At 43.5% G+C, this 21,020-nt stretch overlaps 1 protein-coding gene across 4 annotated transcripts in view; it reads right to left on the bottom strand.

Annotated features, from left to right (window-relative positions):
- Positions 1-21,020, bottom strand: part of LOC146796150 (uncharacterized) — a 210,301-nt gene that overhangs the window by 168,994 nt on the left and 20,287 nt on the right. For all 4 annotated transcript variants that reach the window (XM_085628548.1, XM_085628546.1, XM_085628547.1 and 1 more), the window contains exon 2: positions 469-594. In XM_085628548.1, the coding sequence (XP_085484674.1) occupies positions 469-594 (126 nt within the window). The remainder of the gene's footprint in view (positions 1-468; positions 595-21,020) is intronic.

Here is a 21,020-nt window from a genome sequence, read left to right as displayed (position 1 = left end):
AAATTCTGACGATCCTTGTCCCCAAATGCACCCTAGAACATAAATCAAGCACTCACTGTGCTCTACATAAGACACCTGGACATAAATAAGCATAAAACCTTCATTCGATGGGACCGCTTGCATCATGTACACAATGTGCAACTCATAGACCAGGAACATTTATTCTTTCACATCACTTTAGAATTTTGGTAGTACTCACCAACACCCCACCACAACCACCGTCACTTTAGACTATATTATTTTTATCACCCTAATAATTGGACTGCTATCATTTAACAAGTTCAAATAACTAGAACTGGATCAAGCATGCTAAGGTCTATTTGATAAATACGATTATGTAAACTCTACTTTCCCCAGCTCGCAACTGTAACAGATTTTCAAAAATAAAATATCTTTGTAGAAATAGAAAAAAGACAAATCAGACGCAGTACTCAAATCAATTCCACACCCACCTTGCTAAGTTCTTACCAGGAATGCCACTGATCGGTGGCCTGTATAGTAAGGCGAGCTCGTCCTCTTCTTTGCTGGGCGGAAGTCGCGTGAGGGCTGGCCTGTGCCTTTCCTGTTGGGCACCGGCTTCTTCAGAACCACGGCCTGTAGAGAAAGAGAGCACGTGTGACGTCAGACTCGCCGATAACGGGATAGTCCGCCAGCTGGCATCGGCACCCTTGCAGGGTTGTCAGTTACACATGGCATCGCTCGGATACCATTCTCAAGCGGCGCTTTAAAGTTGTCCCCTTGACAATCAAACTTCTCTAGAGGGTGGTTCTGTGAGTCGGAGTCATAGAGCACACATAAAAATAAGCTCCAAGAAGCATGAAAGGATGAGTGTTCTCCACCAGGATTCCATCCTCTAGCCCACTTTGCAAACAGAAAAGAACGGCAAAGAAGGACAGGAAGAACACAGGTGCGAGAGTTAAAGATGGCCTCCTTTCATCTCACAGCCCCCCACCTCCTCTACTTCAATGTGCACTTTGCATTAAGTACTGATATATGCAGCCTTTGGGATGGTAAAACATTGGACACTTCTGCTGTCTCCATCAAAGCCTTGCACAGCTGGCTAGGTAGGCTACTGTCAACTAGGCCTCAAATGCCCCAGGTACATGACAAGGGACCCCTGGATCGTGTGCCAATCAACCAGCGAATCTCAGCCAAATTCGGAACAGAGGTAAATATACAGGATACCTTATTGGCCTCCCAATCTTATGGCGTATATTTTTTAGCTACTTCAGTCTGTAACTCAACATTTTTACATTTCTGCTCTTTTATCTATATTCATCAGTACTTATTTTGTGTTTTGTGAGAATAATGAACCTGTATCTAGTATATTTCCACATTTATTTAAATGACAAAGCTGCACTTGTGGTTCCATGCCTGATGGGGTTTACTGCTACAAGAAGCCATAGCGAATGCATCACCATACACAATACACTCTTATGACATTAGCGTTTTATTACAAACAGACTAACCATCTGTAGGTGTTCAATGCTCCATCAAAGCCCTGCAATCCGAGGTGCGCCGGCTCCGTGACACAACCCATAAGCTGCATCTCGGGCAAAAGACGCAGAAGAGAGATCACGCAGGAACAATATTCGCGTGGTGGGTGTAGCTAAGAGAGCCGAAGGGAAAAACGTGGAACGATTCGTGGAGGACATTATCCTTCACTCCATGAAGCTCAACAACCTCTCAGCGCAATTTTTAGTCTAACAAGCACATCGCACGTGGGGGTCCCGCCACCTGATGCCAGACAGTCAGCCCTGCTGGATCATAGCACACAACTTCTTCATTTCAGAGACAGAGTTGCTATCCTGAGAGTGGCACGGCAGCAAGGCTCCTTGGGCTACAAGAACCACATTATAATGGTTTTCCTGGATTTCACCCAAGAAATGCAGTCACAACGCAACCAGGAGCTACTATTTGCCATGCTGTTCCTGACTAAGCTGCATGTGCTGGTGGAGGGGAAAGCTTGGTTCTTCACTAACCCCAATGAAGTATGGGAGTGGCTAGAAGGCTGGCAGACCACAGCTGCATGAAGGCAGAATCAACATTGGAACCAACATACAAGTGGTGACTAGAGAGTAGCGCAATCATGGAGGAGATGACAGGACAGAGGCGGCACATGGCGTGATGTGAAAGGTGAATGAGGTGAGAGTCCTTCAATGTATGATACTGGCTGAAGCCTGAATGTGCACCTCTGGGTCTGTGGCATCAACCTACATCTGATAGAGGTAAGCACTTAGCACACACACACATCCTCGTGTCAATTTCCCCCGCAAGAGTTTTCCTGTCAAGCTTACCCGCAGTCTGCTGCTCTCTGCTGCCAGTCTACCTGCTGCCCTCTATTTGTACATTCTCTGCTCGTTTCTTACTCTGTTTTGCCTTTTCTGCCAGTTTTTCTGCCCTCTGTTTTGCCTTTTTCTGCTGGTGTTTTTGCCCTGTTTTGCCTTTCCTGCTAATCTTTCTGCCCTGTTTTGCCTTTTCTGATCAATTTTCTGCCTTACGTTTTGGCTTTTCTGCTTGTTTTTTTGCCGCCTTCTGCTCTGTATTGATTTTTCTGATCATTTTCTGCTCTATGTTTTGCCTTTTCTGCTTGTTTCTCTGCCCTCTTCTGCTCTGTTTTTTCTTTCCTATTCATTTGCCCTCTGTCTTGTTTTCTGTTCGTTTTTGTGCCCACTGTTTTGCCTTTTCTGCTCATTTTTCTGCCCTCAGTTTTGCCTTTCCTGCTTGTTTTTCTGCTGTATCTTGCCTTTTGTTCTCGTTTTTCTGCAATCCATTTAGAATATTCTACTTGTTTTCTGCCTTCTGTTTTGGCTTCTTCTGCTCTGTTTTGCATTTACTGCTCATTTTTCTGCCCTATGTTTCTCTTTTACTGCTTGTTTTTCTGCCCTCTGTTTTGCCTTTTTTCTGCTCACTCATTTTTCTGCTCTCTGTTTTGCCTTTTTATGCTTGTTTCATCCCTCTTCCGGCCGTTTCATGAAGACCTGGCTTTTTGTCAGAGACCTCGCACCCCAGCGCCCAGATACCCCCAAGTGTGACTCTGGCACGCTCTACAAATGCTGATTGATTGATTGATTGATTGATTGACACAAGTTGGAGTTTCAGATGTGAGGGGGGCGACAGACACCTCAGAAGTTGTTCTTCACTTGCTGTTGGAGGATGTGGGGAGAAGGGGTGTGCTGTGTTGGGGCAAGTTAGGTATACAACACCAACTTATACATCCCCAACATATCAGAGAGGACAAAAGTGGCTCTCCTGGTTCTCTAATAAGGCACAAATGACACAGGATGGAGGGAAGATGTGATGTACAGAGACTATATCTCTCAATCCTGGAATGTTAATAGTCTGAGCAACAGGGTGAAATGAGAGGTAGTGAACACATTCTTGACACAGCAAAACCCCAATACAGCAATGCTACAGTAGACACATTTAGTGGGCAACAACTGTGGCTTCCTGGGCAGGGGGAAATATAGGGTCTTAGTCCACACAGTTTTCACGGCGGGATCCTAGGGGTGGGGATACTGGACCGAAAGATGATTCCCCAAAGCGTTACCAGGGCCTGGTCTGATTGCCTGGGTGCTGTGCAGCATTAAAGGGGGACTTGAAAGGTCAGACCTTCACATGGACATCCTGGTATTTTCCGCTGGGTTATAGTCCACAATGCTAAATGAGATTAGGAAATGGATCACCACCTGTCCTAACTCCATATTGATCATCGGGGTGGGCTTAAACCTGACAATGGATGCTACACTCAATAGAATTTCAGGGAGTAACGGGTACATCCAAGAGGGTTGCCAACTGGCTAATTTTACGGCGGCGATCGGACTGTTAGACCTGTGGAGAAGGGAAGGTACACAACTCAGGCAATATTCATATGTGATCAGATCCATAAACATAATATCCTGATTAGATTACCTACTGATCCCAAGTACACAAGGGGGAATGTTCTCACACATGTGCTACCTAGCACAGGGGATCTCAGACCACTCCCCAATGATGACGAGATATGATACAGGTAGGGCTAGGGTTCCTGGAAGCAGGAAACTAGACCCATGGAAACTCACGGACTGGGGGGTGGGGAGACAAATTATGTCCTCCACTGAGACATATTTCCCCCCTCGCAACCATCGTCAGGAACCACGGGCTCAACATCGTCTCACACGCCAACGACACCCAGCTGATCCTCTCCCTCACCAACAAACCCAAAATCACCAGACACAACTTATAAGAAGGGATGAAAGCCATTACCACCTGGATGAAAGAACAGCTGCCTGAAACTCAACTCAGAAAAGACAGAAGTTCTTATCCTTGGCTCCAGCCCCTCTGCATGGAACGACTCCTGGTGGCCCTCTGCCCTCGGAAAACTCCACGCCCGACGGACCATGCATCATGCTAGACTCATTGGTCACAATGAACTGCCAGATCAACGCTGTCTTCTCGACCTGCTTCAACACCCTCTGCATGCTTCAAAAGATCTTCAGATGGATCCCAACCAAATCCAGAAAAACTGTCACGCACACATTCATCAGCAGCAGACTGGCCTATGGCAATGCTCTCTATGATGGAATCAACAATAATTTCCTTTGCAAACTCTAGACTGTCCAGAATGCCGCAGCCAGACTGATCCTCGACATCCCCATCGCAGTCACATAACCCAACACCTCTGCAATCTCCACTGGCTTCCAGTCAAAAGAAGAATACCCTTCAAACTCCTCACCCATGCATACATGCACCTTCACAACTCCGGACCCGCCTGCCTGAATAGTCGCCTCTCCTTCCACACACCCAAAAGACACCTCCGATCAGCCCAGCTCTCACTGGCCACCGTCCCACGTACCAGCCAGACTAGAACAGGAGGAGACCTTCTCCTACCTCAAAGCCAAAGCCTGGAACACCCTTCCCCTCCACCTCCGGCTATCTCCCACATTGCCCCACTTCAGAAAGGACCTCAAGACCTGGCTAATCAGGTGACCCCAGCACTAAACAGAGCTGCCCAGCACCTTCAGACCCTCACAGGTGAGTAGTTGCGCTTTACCAACCCTGATTGATTGATTGATATTTTCAGGAAAGTGTATATTCAGTGCAGTCTCAAGTCACTGTCCAGGAGACCTTCAAGCCGACTGTTGGAGGGCCCCTAATCCCACACATCATGGGGGGAAAAAAAGCTAGGGCTTGAGGAGTGACAGAACTTGAGATCTCCTCCTGTACTTGGCAGACCCCAAAGGCTCTATCCCTGAGTACTAGACATTTTATCAATATTTGCGAGGTTTACTGGCCTTCAGATCAATTGGCACAAATTGATCCTTTTCCCAATTGCATACTGGGAACCATGGGGTAACTGGGAGGGCTCTTTGCAGTGGTTCCCAGACGGGTTCAATTATTTAGGAATTTATATCACCAAGGACCAGACTGAATTCCACAGTGCTAACCTGGGAAAGGATCCTGGAAGAGTACAAAGGAAACGCAAACCGTTGGTGACATCTCCACTTGTCACTGTTTTGTAGGGCTGCATTATTTAAATTATTTCCTTGCCTAAATTCCTCTACATGCAACAAAACGCGCCATATGCACAGCCCGATGCATTCTTCCACGCAGTTGACAGGTCTAGCCTTACCCAACTTGTTGTTCTTTTTTTTGTGTAAATCTGTATACTCATTTTAGATAGCATAAAGAGAAAATTAACATACCATAACAATAGTCTAAACTCACAATACTCAGGTAATCAAAATGGCAACAGAATGCATTGGAGAGACAAGGATGTGAAATTCCTAAAGCCGACGCCCGGGACATATTGTTTGGGGTCAATGAGAACAGGTTTTCATGTGTATTTTGTCCTTGGGACAAGTAGGGCGGATGTATGACGTTACAACGCATGCTTTTACACCGCATGCCGTTACAACGCATTTTTTACACCGCAAGATCTGTTACAACGCAAGCCTTTACAACGCATGCTTTTACAACGACGTACACTAGATGGAGTGCTGACATTAGAAATGTATAATTTACTATTCTAACTCCAGTCCACGTTGCAGTAGGGAAGGTGTTTGGATAGTAAAACTACACTATTTCTAATGTTAGCACGCCATCTAGTGCATTTCGTTGTAATGGCATGCGTTGTAATGGCATGCGTTGTAACAGATTTCGCGTTGTTACAGTTTCGTTGTAATGGTAGTGCGGTGTAAAAGTTGCGTTGTAAACGTTGTATACCAGTAGGGCCAACCCCCTACAGCACAAACCCTTTGTCTGCCAGTTTGCAGTACCACATTATGGATTGCGAAAGGCATTGCCTGCAGTTAAAGTAATATTTGTGTCTATGTGCTAATGCTGTTCAAACTTGTATTTATGGTTCATTAATGCAAAGCCTTTATTATTAGGGTGAGCTCTCTAAGTAAATGTTGTAAGCTCAGATTGCACTACTGACTGTGGTTAAGCATAAAAATGTGCACACACGTTTGCAAAGTTAAACAATATGAGGCTATGTATACTGCTCCTAGAATGCTCTCTCATTAGGTGCAAATATTTGCAAAAGCCTGAAAGCAAGATTGATGATTCTTTGCTTCCAAAATAAAATGTTCACAAAAAAAATGCAAACATTTCCCTAAACTACTGAAAAAATATAGGTACCATTTCTTTGCAGCATCATTTAGTAAAATGTGTTGTTGCATGCTAGTATTTCCCAAAAATATTCACAATGGAAAATGAGTGTAACCAGTTTTAATAAGATTATGGAAAACATAAAAATAAACAAGCATTGGTAAAGCCTGTAGGTCAAATTGTTGGTTAGCCTTTTCGTTTTGTCAATGCGTGACTTATCTTGGCATGGTTTTTATAAAACCTGAATAATGTGGGAGCTGCCGGGCCCTCACCATTATAACAAACATTGGCAAAAGCAAAAATTGATTTTCTCTCAAAAAGCACACATTGCACAGTAGTTCGTGGAACTGCACAAAATGACTGTGTCCATATGATCCTTGTGAAAGAACAGAATGCTGTAACTCCCAGTGAAGGTACCCGATAGACAGAAAGAGAGAGAGAACATTTTAATAAAAACCAAAGGTCTTTGTTACCACCAGACCTAAATAGGGGCCCAATTATTAAATAAAGTGCACCCATGTCCTTGGATTAAGTGCAGATATACGACTTTTGTAAATTCACAAGAATTCACAGAAGTAGGCCAAGAAATAGTACTGCTAGAAAATATTTGTGAACTGCATTTTAGCATTAGCAAATATGCAGGCGTACATTTGCTCATGCAAAAATTTGAGTGTTTACAATTTCACTTTCCCTCCAACCACTTTTATCTCCAATCCTGGAAGGAGTTTTATGTCTGCCATTGTCAGGAGTAAATATCCAACCTTTCTCAGTATGGAAAAAGATTACAGAAGAGTTGGTGAAAACACTTAAAACATGCAAGTTAGTAGGTTTGTACAGACTCAAAAGGGCATTCCAACCCTGGAACTGCTGCTCACCATTACCTTCAGCCCCAGTATGTAGATCTGCAGAAATGTGGCAACATATGGGAATTGCTAATATTCAAACCCTACTGTGCAAGGAGCCCTGGCAGATTCAGAGAGGCTATTTCAGAGCTCTTATATAATGAGATTGCGGTCATAATGTGTCGCCGCATTACATTGCACAAAAGGGACAACTGGATTTTGTTACAGGACAAGAAGATTTATGAAGCAACCTGTCCCATGGACAAGTAGATATTTTATTAAATGCCACACCCCTGGAGAGATCACCCCATAGAAGAGATTTAAAGTAAGACATCCATTCACCCCATATCTTGTGGTGTTTCTCCAGGCATCCCTGGATTGATAAACATGTTTTTCTGCGATAGCGACAAAGTCCATCCTCCTTGTCCCCAGAATGTGGTTCTATTGCTGGCTGGCCCAAATACTTACAATAAATGAATGGGCATTTTTGACTCAACAGGAGCCAGCACTGCTCTCAGACCAATGGGGAACAGGGGTTATGTGGTCTGTCTCCATGACGGACAGAAGAGAGTAGCCTTTCCAACACCCATGGAGATTGTACTGGCGTTATGGAAGACAACAAACAAAAAACTAGGTTGGTGAACGACACTAACACTGGAGACCCCCCCATGGCACTTGGCTGCCACCAGCAGTGGCATTTCCAAATTGAGAGACATATGGGGGTAGACAGCATGATATCCTTCAACATACGCCAGGCAGAATATGACTTACAGGTAAGCCACGCACTTGCCATGTATAAAACAAAACTGGAGGACATCAAGGATGAAACCCTGTTAGATTTCTGGATACTCACATCCCCGTTGCATGCACATGCGATCTCGCAAATCTATGGAACGCTCATAATACATGTGGTGCCCCCCCTCTCACGGAAATGTGAGACCAATGAGAGCAAGAGCTGGGAGTCCTCGACGACACAGACTGGGGAGAGATGTGTAGATACCCTGGAGAGGTGGCAATACAGGCGGGATTCAGATTGGTGCAACTTAAGATCCTGCACAGGGCATACTACACCAGAACACGACTGTGGTATAAGAGTAAAATAAACACGGCTATGTGTTTGAGAGGCTGTGGCCAACCAGGAATACTGCTGTATATGGTGTTGATTTGTCTGCATATTAACTCTTCTGGTCTGGGATACGACGGGCAAATGAAGAGGCCTCTGGGGAGGAAAGAAGCTTTACGCCAGTGTTGGTGGCCCTGGGCATTGGGTTGGACAGACATTACCCAAATACACTCAATTGTGGTGGCAAGTGAGACATAATTTGTCTTTGGGGTGCCTTTAATCCGCCAAAAGTGACAGACTGGGCCAGAAGTATGGACTGGTGCCAGCAAGCGGAGGAGACTGTCTACAAAGCAAGTGGATGTCTGAAGAATTTTGATTAAGTATGGGATATATGGGGAAACTACTGAGTGGACACCAGTTAAATAACAGGGGGTGGTGGGCTGCTAGGAGGCCAGGGGGACCGGACAGTGTCAGGACTTGCTATGGAAACAGACATAATACACCGTGAAGTCGAGGTGTGTGGGGGGCTGGTATTAAGTTATAGTATTGACTGTATTTTTCCCCTTTGGGGGACCCGTTAAAGAAAATAAAAATGTGTAAAACAAAAAATACCTTCTTGAATAAGATTGTGAATAACGTAATTTGTCTTAAAACTCTTTAAGAACATCACCAAGAAACTGCAAAACATTAATGAGAGCATCTAAAGAACCTACTGCCAAGAAAAACATAATAATTATCAATGAAATCTACATTAAAGCACCAAAATGTCAGTTTGGCCTAGTCCATTTATGTCTTTTCAAAATAACCAACAATGTCATATCCATGGTATTTGAGGTACCTTCTGAACTAAGGAAATATGTAATGAGTTGGAGCATGGAAGATATGAGCCCATCTCAAGCTTCTGCCGCTTAAAGGAACTCCAGAAGATCCTGCCCCTTGCTGTCCACCTCTTCACCTCCTCTGCTCCTCAGTCTGCAGTCAATCCATTGGGTGTTCACCGGAGTGCTGGCACAAGGGGAGGAATACCTGCCAGGGTTTGCAGGACTTGAAGAGAATAGTCTGATGCCAAGCTGCCCACTCCTCAAAGCGAAGCCCTGCCCGTATGTGAGTGAGCATGAATAGCAGAACCAAACTATGAAGAACAGTACGAATGGCAATGAGAGAGAAAGGAGACAGCCAGAACATCACTTCCTGCTCTGGGGTACCTCCCCCAAAGTTCAGGGCACTCACAGCAGTGTTCTTATATACCAGTGCTAAAGGTTTACTATAAATGCGAGAAACAAACACTTACTAGTTAGAAGCAATGCAATACTAAAGGTGGTTTTTGCTGTAATGCTTGTCAGGTTCAGAATGGGTGGTAGCAATGAACCTAAGCCAACGTGGAGGAAGCCTGTATCAGAAATGGTGGACTCCATGTCAAAAGCAATCGAGTAAAAACAAATAACAGGAAGCAAGGGACAAAACACACTAACCCGAGCCAAATCGCAACCAAGATACAAGTCAAAGTTCAGGCAAAAGATCAGTAAACCTAGGGAACAAACTAAGGGGCAAATCAACAAACATGATGGTCGGGTAATATGGTGAACAAACTATAGCAACAGTGAAGGAGCAAATAAAACAAGAGATGCTGCCAGGCACCTTCCAAATGGCAGTGAACAGTATATAAAGCACTTCGACCACCAAAATGTTGGAAGCCACATTGCTGGCTAGCATCCCTATTTCCCTAACCACCACAGGCCTGTCTGCTGGTCTCAAAGGCAGCTTCTGTTACATCTTCTTCCCACAGCAAGTTCCTGTCTCAGCACCCTGTTGTTTCCTGTCTGTGCCCCTTCCCCTTAGAGCCCTCCATTTGTGTGCTGGCTTGTTAGGGAACATTTGATTAAATTAAGCTACCAATCTAGGAGGATGAACAAATGTGGCAGGTTACCAAAAGGGTAATGATGACCCATTACACTTCCCAGACATAAGATATTGCAACTGCCCTTCCAGTCTCCTAAAACCGATTACAGCTTCTCCTTCAAATGCTACACATACATATTTAATAACTGGACGAAGGGAAGTAGAACTTTTACATGTAGGCAGGTTTAACCCTAGATAGCTGTAAGATATGATGTATGAAGCCCCATAGGAAAGCTAAACACACTGCACTTTGTCCCACATACATGAAACACCAGAAAAGTCCCCATAAATTAAGGTCCAAACTTGGGATGCAAACTACGTAATGTTAGGAAGCAGGCAGACAACCAAATCAAATCGTCTTTCTTGAAACTGGGACTTTTTACTGAAGATGGTCAATGAACCCCTCATAATCGGCTTTACCTTGCTGTAAATGCAATAGGGTGCTGGCCTGTATGGAAGCCAACAAGGATAGTAGGGCTGTAACTGATGGAAATGAGGTAGACCGTGTCATTTCAGGGATTAATTGAGAGTGAAAACAAAAGCAACCAAAAAAAGTAGAATTTCCTAAAGAGGAATGTTGGGAACTAATTAGGAAATTACTAGCACTAAGGTGTTTTTCTTTGGAGTAGGAAGATTAGTGTTGAAATCCAAAGAGATTTTATTCCAGGATGGTTAAAGAAAATAAGGTGCCATGATGGTTTTTGATGGGATGGCATCTGGATACAAATAGAACAGTGTTTCACATATTGCCTACATCTCTTCTAACCATGGGCCACCTAAAAAGAAAAAGCACCAAATGATAAAATGTATTTTCCCTAAAATCCTGCAAGGGCAGCGTCATGTGACCAGAACAGTACTATACCCTCTGATTCTGAAGAAGGAACAGTTTAATTTTAGGAAAGAACAATTTTTTTTTTACATTTATTTATTTGTATATCGCCTGAATCGACCCCCGAAGGGGTATCTCTGCGCTATGGACAGGGCTGCAGGAAAAGCTACTAAATGGGATCAGAATAGGGTGGTCTTAAGGAGCTAACTGACTTGGAGATAATCAGAACATTGTCTCAGATGAATAGGGAGCTGATTCCAGTAGAGTGGGCCTTTCATTATGGTGCAATCATATGGTTCCTCCTTAGTTCATTTTTGCTGATCCCAGGGGGACAGCTCAGATTTAAACATGACAAAACACCCTCTATGTCAAAATACACCAAAATATGAGGTACCTTAATTTGGGGTGTTTTAGGTTCCAATTGTTGAGACAAAACGTCAACTTTTCTGTGGCTTTTCCTTGGTCTATTAGAGATTAGACACTGAAACATTTAGAAGAAAAGCAACTACCTTGCACGTACATTTAATGGATTTTTAAAAAATTCCAATTTTATGATCCGCCCCTATGGATACTACGTGCAAGGCCCCCTCCAGTTGATAATGCCTGTGAGAAAAGGTTCTTTAATTGCAAGTAGCTCTTGTCATATAAGGTGTAGTTCTGCTTCGTGATGGTTAGCATATGTGAGAAGAAAGCTACAGGGTGCACTATTTCCATCAACGGATGCCTCTGAAAGAATATAGGTCCCATGGCAAAAGAAGAAGCATCTGTTTCTACAACAAAAGGCAACTTTTGATCTTCATGTCTAAGCATAGGTGCTGGAGTGAATGTAATCTTTACACATTCATACGCTCCCTGTAAAGCTGAACCTCATTCAAAAGGAACACCCTTCTGAGTCAACTAAATGATGGGTATCACAAAAGTGGAGAAGGAGCTGATGAAGTGTTGTAAATTGGTAAATCCTAAAAATCTCTGTATATCCTTTTCTTTGAGGGTTATATGCCAATCTTTTACTGCAGGCACCTTTTGTGGATGCAGTCTAGTTTCTTGATCAGATAAGATGAACCATAAGAATGATACACACTGCACTTCAAATATGCACTTATCCAAAGTAGCATTTAAGGAGTGAGTTTTCAATCACCATAGTACCTTTTGCACATGTTGTTGGATGGGTTTTCAAACCTTCTGAAAAAATCAAAAAGTCCTCAAGATAAATAATGACCACCTGTGCAAAAGTACTCTAAATATATAATTCACCAAGTGTTGAAAAGAGTCAGGCAAGTTGCATGGGCCAAAAGGCATGACCAAATATTCACAGTGACCATACCTCATGTTAAAGCAGTTTTCCATTTGTCACCTGCTTTTATTTGGACTTAATTGTAAACTCCAACTAAGTCAAGCTCGGTGAAGATTTTACTGAAATACCTCGCAAAGGAGATCAAGTCTTTACTGGGATGTCATTCAATTCTCAATAATCCACACAGGGTCTCAGGTCACCATTTGATAAGGGATAAAGAAAATGTAAGCACCTGCTCGTTAAGTGGATTGTCTACTGAAGTCGTTCCTCTTCTTCCACAGTCAATGCATATATCCAACCACATGAGATCTAGGCATTCAGAACTATTGCACAATTGTATTCCCCAGGGGGAGGCAAGGAATTGATTGGTACTCTTTTCACTGAAATCATCCTGGAATTCCATATAATCTTCCTGAAAAGGACTATCCAGTTTTAAGTATGAAAAATGGAGCAGCCTGATAAGGAATGTATTTGTGGGCACAAATTTGTTGGGTAGCAATTTTCCTTCCAGTATGATGAGTTGGTCTTCACATCAGATGATTTCCAATCCATCGCAGGGTTATATTGGTGTAATCAAGAAGATCCAAAGACAAGGTGAAAATTTGGAGTGTCAATTAAATTGAAATTAATGATTTCAATGTGCCCTAAATTGATGCCAATACCAACTCTAATGTCTCTTTACACACCTCATCAGAGGTCAAAGAAGTGCCATCCGTACGTTTACTGGGTTTGGAGTTAATCTTTGGTATTGTATGAATAGCATGTAATTCTGTGACTTGAATATCCAAAGGCAGTCTGCAGCCACAAGTCTAGTAACTCCAAACATTTAAGAAGGCCAGAAAGAGCGGTTAGCATAAATTTAATAAAAAGTGAGTTCTACCCTTAGCATACACTTGTAAACTGGAATCCCCTGACCTTGGTCTGCTATTTAAGGATGGCCTTTCTCGTACCCCAACAGCTTTTCTGACAAAGTGTCCTGCTTCTCTGCAGTAAATAAATAGCTATTTTTCCTTCTCCAATATAATTATTTTCGGAACTTAGATTTGCGCATATTCTCAATTTGCATTATCGCTTCAGAAGATGTAGCTTGCACAAAGCCTTTTGGGTTAGTCTATTGACATGAGTTCAAGCATCTTTCTGTACACCTCTCTTTTTGCTGATGATCTATCTTAAGTACTAAATTGATTAATTTATTAGACTTAGTGAGTCAAATAGCTACCAGTGAAAGAGCATCTTTAAGCTCCTCTTGTCATCAGTGGTAAAATGCATCAACCAAACCCTCATCAGTTAATTCTGCTTCTGGCTTTAATTGTGCCAATTGACTACAGCAAACAATAATACCTTTACCACCTTGCTGGTTAAAAAGCAGGAAGGTGCTGTTTGCAAAATATCTTGTCAAACACATGCTTCTTTAAACCTGTGTAAGAAGGTTGCATATTGTTGAAGCTAAGGGCTTTTATTTAAGGTTAAGGGTATAGTCCAAATGAAAGCTTCCTTGAAGTCAACCTTAAGGGTATCAGAAAAAGACTGTAATAGTTGTGCTAAAGATGAATATTGTACCGAGCCAGTAAGGGCAGAAAAGACTGCAGGTTTCCTCTGTATTTATCAGGTGGTGCCATGTCAGGAGGCTGGGCTAATGGCTACTGCATCTGGTGTAGATTCACATATAATATGGGAGCTGGATGTACTGGCTGCAGGATTACTTAAGTCTTCTGGAGTAGGAGATACTTGGTTTATACAAGAAAGTATATACACTCTTCACTACTAGCAATCTTTAAGTCCTCCTGAATGTCAGTAATGGTCTGCACTGTAACCTACAGTTGATTGGGATCAGGATTCATGCCAGAGAATATTGGGGTCTGGCAAACTGTCAGGATTTTTGGCACTTGAACGGCAGAATTTATGTCAATCCACCCCACTCTCGTGGGCATAGCACTGCCCATAAGAAAGTAAGCAAAACCAAACTGTGGAGGAAAGAGGTAATGGGAATGAGAGAGCAAAGAGACATCAGGAGTGTCATGCTCTCATCTAGTGTATATCTCTCAAAGTTCAGAGGCCCACAACAGTGTCCTTATAGGCAAAAGTCACACCGTTTTCATAAATGTGAAGGGCTCTCTCCACCACCTCCCCTATTCTAGAACCCATTAATGTCCCCAAGTGTAAAGAGGAGTCCATGCCATCCAATGAGCCTATCCTAAGTTGTGACGGGTACTTAAAGCATGATGTGAATATCCTTCTTTGGAATATTGCGGGGCGAGCCAGCAAATTGGACTGTCAAGAATGGGGGATTTATATACTCAAGTATGACATTGCTATGTTTCAGGAGACTTGGGCAACCAAGGTAATTCTTTTGGATGGTTATTATTCATACTTGGTCCCCGCAGTTTGCTCTGCTGCAGGCAGGGCCAAGGCAGGTCTAATATCTTGGTTCAAAGTCATCCTGTTTTGTACCGTCATTCCAATCCCCTCTGATAGCCTCCTAATTCAAGCCTTCCTAACTGAATGATCAAATGGCATGAGTATTGTCCTAATTATTTTTTATAATTGATACTTTGACTCAGACTATATTGCGGATCTTAAAGAGCTGTCAAATTTCATATCAGGTCTTGAGGAACACTTAGCATCCTTGCACAATGGTTTCAACATCATTATGGGGGGTGATATTAATGTAAACTAGGGCCTACCCAAGTGGAGAATGTGCAAACTATGTTTGATAGCCCTAGTATTGGGAGTTACAGATAACCCAGGGAAATGGGGGGAGGTGTCAGGTCCTTTATCAATTTATTAATTTGTTTAATCTCCAGAATGTCACTGAATTACAATGAATGTATGAAAGTGCTCCTTTTGACATGATTAGCCCCCACATTTTGCCTGGAACATGATGTGATTATGACTGAAAGTGCACTGGGTCCCTGTCAACCAGGTTCCAAGTGCCAGAGCGCTTTCCCAAAACTGTACCACACTTGACACAACCTCAGCAACTCCTCGAAGTCCCTAGTAAATGGTACCCCTGGTATCTAGGGCATTTGGACTAGGGAGGGTTCACTAGGGCAGCAGCACAAATTGTGCCACCCTAAGGACCCCTCACCAATACCATGAAAACTGTCACTGCAGGCTGCGTGTCTTGGTGCAGAGAAAACTGAAGAGTCAACATGGCGTACATTCCTGTGTGTCCTGCCCACAGACACTGCATGGGGTGTCTAAACCCCTACTACTGGCCTTACAGTCCTAAGAAAGGGCGCACTATTTCCCATGTGTGGAGATATCTACATCAGCAGATATGACCATACAATATCTAAGTCCATTCTTGGATAGCGTATGTGCACAGAGAAGCCATAGAGAATACATGGGCTGGACACCCATCATTATGAGTTCTCCAGCACTGTGATGGCTTTGGTACGAAACATCTCGTCTTAATGAATCCACACTGATGTCAGTGTTGGATTTATTAATAAATGCACACAGGGGAAACCTTAGAGAGTACCCCGAAAACCTACCAAACCCTGGTGTGGTCTCTGACTAGTCTTAGCCAGCCTGCCACCACCAGACATGTTTCTGACCTCATGGGGTGAGAGCATGCACTCTCAGAGGCCAGGAACAAAGGCTGCTTTGATCTGAGGTGCTTCACACCTCCTCCAGACTAGAATGGCATTCCAAGGCAGGAAGCTTCAAAGGTGATGCCGACTTTGAAATGCAACCTCCTGATAGTGGAGGATGACAACCCCCCTGTCCTGCTCCACATTTGGTGGGAGGACAGGTGAAAAAATTTGTTAAATTAGGAGGTGGGTCCACAATAAGCCAGCACCACCCGTAAGGTGGGGCAGGTGATGTGGAGCCCACTTTTCAGTTTCCTCCATCTTGTTTTGAGAGGGAATTAGCCAATTATGGTCAGGGTTGTGTCCAATCCCCAAAGGGAGTGGTCACATAGATGGTGTAGACACGCTAAAGGTAGATAGACCATTGGCTACAACAAACTAAGAAACCCAGCCTGCTGCCTCAAAGATTCGACCATCATGGTGTGCTGTCTCATCCTGCTGCTGTGAGGACTCCAAAAACCCGGGAGCACATCCAGCCCTTCGCCAATTGCCAGAGAACTCCTTTGGAGTAAAGGAACTACTCCCCTGCAGTGTGCAGGCACCGAACCCACACAGTCCAGTTTACCGACTTGCTGCTCCCCGGCGACTCCGACGCAGCACCCACGCAAGAAAAGGTACACCAGCTCCGGAGGGTCAGATTTGTCCACCCACCCAGTGAGAGGACACCAGGACCTGCTGGAGACATGCAGTAGCTCTATCTGAGGCACCAGCAATCGACACAGAGACAAAGAGATCAATCCGTACTCGACTGCCCAGGAAGCAAGCACCCGTCGAGGGACATTGAGACACCTGAAACCCACTTCGTGAGGGGCACAGCTGTCTGGAAATCGCCCATGCAACCTGCCTGCCCCTGACCGTGAAGACCATCTTGACGCACGGGGCACAGCTGACCTATCTGCCCTGAACCCAGCCCTAAAGGCGGACAAGCTGTGCTTCCATGGTCTTGAGGCCCTTGTGACCCAATCCATCGTTTGGGGTCCCATGGATTTACTTGCAAGTCCGCTTGTGCAGCTTGGTTTGGGGTGGCCCCCTTCTTCGTAGTGCACCAGCTACCAACGACCTGAGCACCCTGCTCCCGGCCGATTCGGGATGCTCCCGATGATCCGCTGGTGGAATAGTGGACCTTGACCTGCTGCTCCCCTATACCTTGAAGGTGAAACCCTAGAACCGACTGTATGATTTTATGTGCATGTTTGTGTTTTTCTCCATAGACTTTCGGTGTGCGTAATAGCGCACAACAGTAAGCTATTTTCTGACTTTGAAAATTTAAAAACTAAAAAAGTACTTACTTGTGAACAAAGTTCTTAGTCTTGAAAATTATATAAAAATCTGTGTTATTTTTCAAATTGGTCTCAGATTTATTCTTGAGTGGGTGTCTCATTTTTTGCCTCTGTGAGTATAACAAATGCTTAGCACTACCCTCTGATAAAACTAACTGGTCTCCCACACTACCACAAATACAGAATTAATACTATGTACTTTTTGGCTCAGTATACTAACTGGGGACTCACTTGACTCTCTGCACAGTGTACTTTGTTTTAGTGCACTATATAGAGAGCCAGCTTACGAAAATGATCCATTCTACTCTACAAAGGTCATTTTCGAGAGGCATAAGTGTCCCTCTGTGATAAATTATATTTTTGTAAACCAGGAGCTCTGTGCTTGAGTCGCCGGGGCCATAATTGATGAAAGACCTCATAGTGACCATGACCCCATGAGCTTTGAATTCCGCATCCCCAGGAGGGGGAGACCTGAGGATCCTGACCTCTCAGTACCTGGAAACTAAGATGCAAGGGCTGCATTTGGTATAGAGAAATGTGGATATGGTCACCTTCCTAGAAAAATATGTTCTAACCACTTCCTTGTGGTACTTACCTGTCTTAAGTCTCCCAAGTGCTTTCACGCAGTGTCTGCCCACTTTGCTGAATTTGGTCTAGTGGTGAGTAGTCTGCTGATGAATTCCAGAAGATCAAGGTCAGATGGGTATAAATGGATTGACCAGGCGTGTAGAAAGGCCTCAAAGCGTCTGCATGAGTCCTTAAAGGTAAAACCAAGGGACATGCACAGAGTGCGTCAATGCAGACAGGAGTATAGGATTGCACAAAGGGTTAGACGGAAAGAACTGCAAGGCGAGTTCTGGGGAGAGCTGGTGAAGGCTTGCAGACTGAAAGATACTAGAGCCTTTTGGGCTGCCATAGGAAATCTCAAATCAGTGGGGGTTAAATTGAATACTGTTATCACCACCATTAGTCAGGAGGGCTAAGTTGAACATTTTAAAAAAATGTGTGGCTCCTCAAGCGATTCTGAGGTTGTTGAGTAGGAGGTGGCATTTCCCTTTTGTGGAATTCTCTGTAGAGGAAGTAAGAGAGGTAATTAATAAAAGCCCATGCAAGAAGGCACCTGCATCTGATGGGGTGCCAATGGACTTATGTAAATATGCTCCGGATCTGATGGGGTGCCAATGGACTTATGTAAATCTGATCCGGATCTGGGCCCCTTCACTATGCAATTGTTTGAATGCCATCTGCAAGACAGGTCTACCTCAGTCTTGGCGTTCAGCCATAATTGTCCTTGTTTCTAAAAAGGGAAACCCCCAATTTCCAGAATGCTACTGCCACATGACATCATTACTGGACTACGCTGTCAAGCTGGTGGACAGAATGGTGTCAGCCCTCCTAGTGGACTGGGTCGGGGTAATCGGTACTGTGTCGAGGACAGTACAGATTCTGTGAGGGGCTTGGCACAATGAAGCAATGACTTAATTTGTGCCTGCTGATTAGTAAATACACCATTGTTAAACAGGGCTCCATTTGCCTGGCCTTCATGGATCTGTCCTGCGCCTTTGACAGTGTGGTGAGGTCCAAACTCTGGGAGATATTGATTGATAGGGGGATCCAAGTTGACCTGGTCCAGTTTTGAGAGCCCTCCACTATGACCTATCTGTTCCAGTCCTGGTTGGCCCCTAAGGAGAGAGGACAGATGGTTTTAAGATAGGGCGTGGGGTACGCCAGGGGTGTGCTTTAGCCCCCTGCTGTTTTTGCTGTACATAAGTGGTCTAGATACCGCCCTGTCTGCTAAGAACTTCAAGGCTCCTTTCATTGGTGGCAAGAAGGTTCCCGTGTTATAATACGCATATGATGCTGTTTCATTATCAAGATCCCCAAACGGCCTAAAGATACTATTTCAAGAGTTTGTTACCTTCATGGGCTCCATGGCTTTGGCCACTAACCGCTCAAAAACTTTTATAAAGAGGTGTAACTTAAAGCAAACTTTTATGGCTAAGCTTGTCGCCGAAATAAAGGTTTTAAACTAAACTAAAACCATGTGAGAAACAAACTAACAATTACAAGAGTTCATAGTCAGAAGCAATAACAAAGGTGTTGTTTGTTGATATGCTTACCAGCTTCGGAATGTGGGCCACAATGAACCTTAAGCCAATATAAAGAAAACCTATATTGGAACCGATGAACTCCGGGTTGGAAGCAATCTTGGAAATAGGTAAGAAGAAGCAAGGAATAAAACACAGCAAACCAAGCTAAATTGTTATTCAGATGCAACTAAAACTAAGAGAATGGACCAATGAGCAAAACTACAAACTTGAAGAATGGGTAATTTGGTGAACAAACTACAGAGACAGAGAAGGAATCAAAATATCACAAGATGTTGCCAGGCATCTTCCAAACGTTAGTGGACAATTTATAAAGCGGTGCTTTCACTTATGATCTGAAAGCCCCACCCTTGTGACAATCTAGGCTAGCAGTCCTTAAGCCCCAACTTCCATAGGTCGGTCTGCCACAGTCTCACAGGGATTCCAGTGCAGTCTATGTTATGTCTTCTTCCCACAGCAAGTCCCCGTTTATGCACTTCATGTTGATTCCTGACAATATTTTCATTTTTAGATGAGTAGTTGGTATGTGGAGTCTCTTTTCAGTTCAAACATAAAGTTTATTTAGACCATTAAGTCTTTGAACTACAAATCATACAATAGTATTTAAAAGAGTACACGCATTAAAAATTCTTATTCCCAACAATAAAAACATCATATAACCCTTAAAACTTCATACCTAAAATGTTAAAAACAGTAACATTTAATTTTATATAGTGGTACGCTTCTCTTTGCTTAAGCCTCTAATGAGTTTGGAAACTTATTTACACCCTGCATATATTTCCCAATGGCTATCGCAGTATCTAAATTTTCCATATCCGCAAGAAGCTCCCATGCTTGCAAGCGCACCTTCACATCATACTTTAAAAAGAGCGGGCGAAGAAATAATTTACGTAAATGTAAACATTTTTGACAATACAATCAGATGTGTAAAATGTTACATTTCATCCCCATCTTACACATACATTTACCATCGGGTTGCATTAGGCCTGATTTTATTGCACTATTTGTAACAGCCGGATTTATTCCAATTCATATCTTTAAGACTTCCCTTTTTAACCATTGATTTGGTAATATATCTAAATAGGGATAGCTTATATCTTTCTCCCAACTTTTGCTCATAAATTTTACAGACTCTTTCTTACTCAAATACTCCCGGTCTATTTCTCTTGACAGTTCTTTTCGCTGCAATTTGAGTACACTCTTTGTAATGTCTTCGGATCTATTTTCACCTTCAGGTGGTCACAGATAGTTTGAAGTTTGCTTTTTGTGGTTTTAGCCCATTTTAACTCACTAACTTGGATCTCTTTCGTACACCATTGAGATAACTTTGTGACCTCCTCATGACCCAAACGATTCCAAAATCTGAGTAGACCTTGTTGCACCTGAATATTCCATGCTATCAGCCCTGCTTCCAGTCTAATAGCTTGAATCATTGCTGCACTTGGCAGGGACAATAAAGATTTTAGGCATTTCCCTTCCTCTTTGTCCCAGGAGCTTTTACCATTGATACAGAAGATT

This window comes from Triturus cristatus, chromosome 10 (genome assembly GCF_964204655.1).
Source record: "Triturus cristatus chromosome 10, aTriCri1.1, whole genome shotgun sequence".
In the NCBI taxonomy this organism is placed as follows: Eukaryota; Metazoa; Chordata; class Amphibia; order Caudata; family Salamandridae; genus Triturus; species Triturus cristatus.
The sequence above is the reverse complement of the archived record's forward strand: the minus strand, read 5'-3'. Positions and strand labels throughout refer to the sequence as shown.